At 43.5% G+C, this 7371-nt stretch overlaps 1 protein-coding gene across 12 annotated transcripts in view; it reads right to left on the minus strand.

Moving 5' to 3' along the window:
• Window positions 1–7214, minus strand: part of FN1 (fibronectin 1) — a 73373-nt gene extending 66159 nt beyond the window's left edge. For 9 of the 12 annotated variants that reach the window (XM_021710152.1, XM_021710098.1, XM_008054300.1 and 6 more), the window contains exons 1-5: window positions 7052–7199; window positions 5711–5839; window positions 4829–4966; window positions 3068–3199; window positions 1631–1768 (exon numbers count right to left, since the gene is read on the minus strand). In XM_021710152.1, coding sequence (XP_021565827.1) covers window positions 1631–1768; window positions 3068–3199; window positions 4829–4966; window positions 5711–5839; window positions 7052–7199 — 685 coding nt within the window. Of the gene's footprint in view, window positions 1–1630; window positions 1769–3067; window positions 3200–4828; window positions 4967–5710; window positions 5840–7051 lie in introns of all 12 variants that reach the window. The other 3 variants (XM_008054334.2, XM_021710217.1, XM_008054190.2) reach the window with 1 other exon arrangement.
• Between the last annotated feature and the right edge of the window lie 157 nt (window positions 7215–7371).

The following is a 7371-nucleotide window of genomic DNA, read 5'->3' on the forward strand; positions in this document are numbered from 1 at the left end:
GAGCTTTTTTCCCAAATCCCCAGCCAAAAATACTATCATCCCCTGAGGCTCTATAGAACTACTTTTAATATTTCTATTAAAATCCTTAAGACTGTGTTTTGTAGATGATAAACATATATAAGGCCTTTTCAACTCCCTGAGCTCTTAAGCGCTCTTTGAATGCTGAGCTAATGTCCAGTTCATATTTGCATCCCTATACCATGTGGAACAAAGTAAGTGCTTATAAAATTTTCTGGAATAAATGACTTTGAAAAACTTTTTCCAACTTGCTACTAGAAGAGTCTTAAATAACAGATAAGAGTTTGAGTCTGATATCTAATTTGACTTAAGCTAAAACATTGCCACAGAGGTCTTGGAAGTCTAATGAACATAGTCACATTTTAAATACAAAAGAGTCAATAAACCAACAAGTTTCTAGGTCAGAATGGTTATCACTTTCCATGAGATAATGTATTTTTTGTTAGCAAAGAATTTGAATTTGGATGATGACTATACTAAGACAGTTACATGTTTCAAGCTAGATAAATCAAATAGGTTCCCAAAATTTAGATCTGATTTTAAATTTATTTACAACAGCAATAGTTAATGGCTGTTTGCTTCACAAACTCTGCAGTTGCCATTAGTTTGAAATGTCCAAATAGGAGCCTTGAAACCTGAAGGCAGCAAAGACCTCAAGACAACCTTAGAATGAGCAACCTTAGAAGACCATGTCACTTAGTCAGCTGTCACTTAGTTTCTTTATAGCACTAATAAAAAGCTTTAGGTGAGAGATAATATCCTTAACTCCAGAGTCAACAATTATTTTAACCTATGAAATAAATACTTTTCAGCCGGGCTCAGTGGCTCAGCCTGTAATGCCAGCACTTTGGGAGGCTGAGGTGAGAGGATTGTCTGAGCCCGCAGGTTCGAGACCCACCTGGGCAACTTGGCGAGACCTCATCTCTACAATAAATCAAAAAATTAGCCGGGCGTGGTAGCGCACGCCTGTAATTCCAACTACTTGGAAGGCTGAGGCGGAAGGATCGCTGGAGCCCAGCAGGTCGAGGCTGTGGTGGCTGGGAGCGGCCACTGCACTCCAGTCTGGGTGACAAAATGAGACTCCAACTCAAAAAATAAAATAAAACAAAATTAAATTAAATTAAAAAAAAAGAAATAAATACTTTTCATTTTCATCAGTTTTGCTTATGAGTATGCCTTATTGACACTTCAAACATGGGAAGAAACCCAGACCTTTCAAGCTTTGTTCAGTTTCATGTCAATAGCATCCAAAAACCAAAAGATGGATTTGCATTTTAGTTAATAATTTCTTTGCTCTTAAAACTTGAAAAAACTATGTCAGCAATAATTTAGATTAAACATTGGCAACTAATCTTCAGGTCCATCACACATATGGCATTTGAATAAATATTAAGGTCCTTTTTTAGCAGGTGATAGCCTAAGACCACATTTGATTTTTTTTCTATTTATTTAGTCTTCTCTGCAGATACAAAATAAGTTTCTAATGAAATGTTTCTTGACATCCCAAAATTGATATATTGAATGGTTCTAAGTGACATAGTATTATCTGTCTCTCTAGGATTCCAGAAAACAATACCTGGTTTAATCTTTAACATAAAGATATAAAACATACTTCTAGAGGTACAAGTGATACGTCCGCTGCCTTCTCCCAGACAAGTACAATCCACCATCATCCAGCCTTGATAGGGCTTTTCCCAAGTTTCTCCGACAACGTAGGAAGTCCCAGCAGCATGATCAAAACATTTCTCAGCTGTAGGAAAATTTGGAAGAAAAACAGAAAAAATAAAAGTTATTTTGAATCATGTAGTCTCCCTATAATTGACAGTGTAGCATGTAAGCAAAAATTCAGCCACATTTTCTTAAGTGGCACTCTGTTCAGAAAGAAAGGCACACCCTACATCTCAGTACATAGTAAGTAGCCAAATCAAAAGAAAGCTCAAGCTGAGTTGGCAGGCAGAAATTCCCTTCTCCTAATAAGTACATGGACTACATATTTTCAGCTAGTCTCAAACATCACACCAGCATTTTGAGGAACAAGGATGTGAGTGTGTTTTTAGTCTGTGGGAGACTCCATATGCAGAAGTCCAACCTTAATTATGAAGGACCAATTATGAATTTTGAATGGTCTGCATAAAATGACAAAAAAGCTGCTTAAAAGTTAGAATCTCTGTTAGAGCAAAGACAACGAAACAATATAAAACCTCTGAACTGGAGAACAATAAGTAAACAGAATAAAATTCACAGCTGGAAATTTTAGACTTGTCCCTACAGAGTTCAACTGAGTTGAGACCAAAAAGACGCTCAACAATTTTTAATTTGAAAAGAAATAACCAATTGTGACAAGCACACACTATTTCATGCTTCAGTCCAGCTCATTCCATAAAGAAATATGTCAAGAGTGTTATTTTTTTTTCTTTTAAATAAACTACATCTTGACCAAGGAGGAATCTGAGATCAGATACTGGAGACAACAAAGGATGGGGCCAGGTGTGACGGCCCACATCTGTAACGCCAGCACTTTGGCAGGCCGAGGTGGTAGCATCACTTAAGGCCAGAAGTTCAAGATGAACTTGGGCAACAGAGGAGACCTATCTCTACAAAAAAAAAAAAAAAATTGAAAATTAGCTGGGCAGAGTGACACACGCCTGTAGTCCTAGCTGCTTAGGAGGTCAAAGTGAGAGGATTGCTTAGGCCTAGGAGTTTGAGAGGTTACAGTGAACTATGATCGTACCACTGCACTTCAGCCTGGGTGACAGTGAGACCTTGTCTCTAAAAAAGAACCAAAAGACTTCATTCTAAGTCTTTCAACTCTGTCTTGTGCTTTTGAAGCAAAGTTAAAAATTCTGTATGTGGTATGTGGTTGGTACTTTTTGATCTCATTCCTCTAAGAAGACTACGGATTATATATCATTATTTCAAATAAAATTCCCATGTCTTTACTTTTTAAAATCAGAATTCAGATCTCTTATCTACGTAGACGAGATTTTGGTTCAAGTCAACACTACAGCTGATCATCCCCAGGCCTTGTTCATTCCTAAGAGTCACACACCTATGGGTTTGCAGGTCCATTCTCCTTTCCCGTTACCAAGACACACACACTCTAGCATGTAACCACCAGTCTCATGTGGTCTCCTCCAAGTGTCACCAATCTTGTAGGACTGACCCCCTTCATGGCAGCGGTCTGTTGAAGATATAAAGCAAATGTTAGGAGAGAGTAGAATAGAGAATTTAAAAAAAAATCTTATGTCTCACCCAGGGTAGGAACCTTAGGGTGGCCAAAGTAGAGAGACACAAGGAATAGCTCTCCCATCAGAGACAGGGGAAAAGTATACAGGTCTGGTCACTGGTTCAGTTCAATTCAATGTGTTGCTTAAAACACAATGGCAAACCACAGAAAAATCTGAATGGCAAGGAAGAGGTCATAAATCCTGGTTCCCCTGAGAGATCACAGGAAATTGGGTGCTAAAATAGAGGAGAAAGGTCAGGGGCATGGCTTTTACTCATACCCAGTAGGTTGCGCCTGAGACTACCTCAGTGAAAAGGTCACATCAGGCACAGTGTTCTGGGTTTCAGGAGGACGGTGACCTGTATTTTACCTTAAGACAGAAATGTCATTTCGGTGGGAAGCAAACCGACATATACATACACAGAGTGAAAATTCGGTTCACTTTCTAAGCTGTTAAGTCCAATGGCACATTCAAAGGCTAAACTGTCCACTAAATTGTAAACATCACAGTCCACTGACTCTTGGGTTTGCCTGTAAACTTGGATAAACCCTAGCATTAAGTATGGGGAAAGTTGGTTGGGCCTATTCCCAAGGGACTGACTTCTTCTTCTGGAAAGAAGGCTTTAAGATGACTTATATTTAAAGAATGGATTTTTCAGAAGTAAATGCTATTTTAATAGCACCTATTGGTAACCCAGTGAATCATAGTGGAAAGATTGCCTTAGCTAAACTAAAGTTGATAAGAGTCAGTCCAGTCCCCAGATCTCCTTAGAAAACACTATTGGGCTAATCATTCCACATTATCCCTGGGATTCATCAGATTTGCTTTCTGGGTTTCACCTATTGGTCATAAAGAAACCAGATTGTTTCTGTGAGATGCAAGAGGTTTCTGCATTACAAGAATAAACATCATATGGCTGGTTCACTCTTCATAAACGTCTTCCCAATCACTGCAGAAAATCACATGATCTGTCTGGCTTGAAGACACCCAGGTTATTTAAAATGGGCAACTCCCATAAGCATGTCTTGCTGAAACGGAACCCAAGAGATCGAAGTGTGCGTACACAAACACACACACACAAATCCATACACATTAAACATTGATTCCATCTTTGCTCAGATCCATCTTTAGGACTCATAGGAGTAACCGGGTGTGGTGGCTCACGCCTGTAATCCTAGCACTTTGGGAGGTGGAGGCGAGTGGTTGGTCTGAGCCCAGGGGGTCAAGACCAGCCTGAGTAACACGGCGAGATCCCCTCTCTACAACAAATAAAAAAATCAACCAGGTGTGGTGGTGTACGCCTGTGGTTCCCACTACTTGGAAGGCTGGGGCAGAAGGATCGCCTGAACCCAGCAAGCTGAGGCTGTGGTGGCCGTGAGAGTGCCACTGCCCCCCAGCCTAGGCAACAGAGTGAGACTGTAACTCAAAAAAAGAGAAAAGCAGCACAGGAGTGGGCTAGATGATCTCTTAAGAGTACCTAGTCAAATACCCAGGTTGAAAATATCCAGCATATCACAGTGGCAGAAATAGAGAAATGCGTATTGAGGATGTATCAGCATCACTTGACAGAGTATCTTCCTTACTTGCGATGGTGCAGCTTATTCGTCCTCTCCCAGCCCCGATGCAGGTACAGTCCCAGATCATGGAGTCTTTAGGGCGCTCGTAAGTCTCGCCGACTCGGTAAGTGTTCCCAGTGTACTTGTCAAAGCAAGTCTCTTCAGCTGAGGGGAGAGGGAAAGTCCACGTGAAGTGAAAGTTCACTTAGGTAAAAGCTTGTCTAGTTCACTACTCCCATCAAAGGAAAATCCACTTTTCTATTCTACAGGTAGCCTTGTACCATGGAAAGTTTAAAATGAAATGAGAGACAGAGATTTGCTGCAGGCTCTTAGAAGGCCACAGTTTGAGTAAGTTCTCAAATTTTCTGTAAATTCACTTATATTGTAAAGGAGTCTCAGGCCCTTTGGAAAAGATCGTATAAAGTACTATCCTGGGCTATAGGGTGAAGAAAGCGTTTCAGATTCCAATCGCTGACTCAGGCAGTCAAGCCAAAGTCTACCTAAAAAGCAAGCAGTTTGAAGATCCCCACCTCCCCCCAGGCACTGACACTTGTCAATCCTGAGGTTTTTCTTTTAGTCTCATCCATGGTTCTCTAACAGAGTTGCTGTCATTTACAAGAAATGGACCCATGGTCCAGAAGGAATGAGAAATTTGAAGTGGCCAGTGGTTTTGTGTTAACTTCAGGGGACAGATCACTTCACAACACAGCACCCACAGTGTTTTCTGGCCTGTAAACGTACTGTTTAAGATTTGAAAGTACCCTTATTTAATCATTCATTCGTTCATTCATTCACCTTTTTTATTTGTTAGAAAAATGGTATATGTATTTTCACTTACTAATGCAAAGTTTAATTAAGTACCACTTCACCCATTAAAAGGTATTAACCACCGGGCTCCCCACCACTTACGCTCGGGTTTACTCTCGCAGTTAAAACCTCGGCTGCCTCCATAGCAGGTACAAACCAAGGCGTTGCCTAGGTAGGTGCGCTCCCATTGTTGGTTTATCTGATAGTGTTTCCCATTGTCATAACAACCAGCTGCGAAGAATTGAAGGAAAAAGTTAATGCATTTCCATCCCCCCTTTCTCCCCTCTCCCCTCCCCCCAAGTTAGGGAAGTTTCTACCACAACTGAATCGATGCGCTGGGGCACCACACACAGAAAAATAAGTTACCAGCAAATAAGAACACCAGGAGGACTGAAAGCAACATTCCTGCCATCCCGCGCCTTTGGGAGGCTGAGGTGAGTGGATTGCCTGGGCCCGCGGGTTCGAGACCCGCCCGGGCAGCGAGACCTCATCTCTACAATAAATCAAAAAACCAGCCGGGCGTGGTAGCGCGTGCCTGTAATTCCGGCTACCGGGAAGGCTGAGGCGGAAGGATCGCCGGAGACCAGCAGGTCGAGGCTGCGGTGGCCGGGAGCGGCCCCTGCACTCCAGGCTGGGTGACTGAGTGAGACTCCAACTCAAAAAAAAGAAATGTAGCTATAGAAACTAATCATAATTCGTACACGTGGATACTTAGGGGTTTTTTTGTTTTTCTTTTAATTTAGCTAAAGGTTGTACAATGATGTCACTTCCATCTGGTCAGGGGTCTGCCTCAAGAAAGTTGAAACATTTTGAAAGGCAGACAATTGAAACTGCATTTTAAAACCGGCAAAGAATTTTAATACTCTTGGCATAATAAATACTCCAGCTGCTTGAAGGACAATTTTAAGCGGTTTCCTCTAGCCAAGGCAAAGGGAGGGTGTGTCTTTTAAAAACTGGAAGAGGAATTCTGATGTCTGTTCTTGGTGAAGTATCCTGAAGGTCCCCCAAGCTGTCTGAACCAGCTACACCTCTTTCGAGTTAGGAAACCACTAGCAACTCAGCTCACCTCTTCCCACCCTCATTTTGAAAATATTTAACCCATTATTTCATAACAACAAAAAAAAAAAGAGCAGGAAAGACCCCACCGATCCCAGCTGGAAAACGTATGGGCTCGCATCACTTTTCTCTTTAAAGGCAAGTTTTGCTTAGTTCGTAGCGGGACGATCGGAACGTGCAGAAGGGATCGGAGCCCCAGGGGAGACTGGTAGAGCCTCTGCGCTCCCAGACGCGATGCGATCCTCCCAGGCCCCCGATCCAGCCCGCCCCAAGAGGGCCTTTTGTGTCCACAGCTGGTTTTCCCTCGGCAGCGCGCGCGCACAACTTCAGCCCCACTTGGCGGGCCTTGGCGGTCCCAGCCCGGAGCCGCCCGCGGTCCGTACTCACGCTTGCTTTGAGTGACAGCGCCCGGGGGTGGGGGCTGAACGATCTGCTGAGCCTGCCTCTTGCTCTTCGAGGCTCCGGCGGAGGGCACGGCCGTGCCCAGACACAGGACGGCCAGCAGCAGCGGCCCGGGCCCCGGACCCCTGAGCATCTTGAGACGGTGGGGGGGCGGGGAGCCCTCACCCGGGCGCAAGTTGCCACCGAGTTGGGGTCCCTTCCCAGCTTGCGGGAAGCGTCCCCTCCAAAGCCCCTCGAGGTCCGACGCCTCCTGGAAGGGGGGACGGGCGGAGACGGACCGCGGGATGGCGAGGCCGGGAGAAGTT

Source organism: Carlito syrichta, unplaced genomic scaffold (genome assembly GCF_000164805.1).
Source record: "Carlito syrichta isolate Samal-C Ts95f unplaced genomic scaffold, Tarsius_syrichta-2.0.1 Scaffold10796, whole genome shotgun sequence".
NCBI lineage: Eukaryota > Metazoa > Chordata > Mammalia > Primates > Tarsiidae > Carlito > Carlito syrichta.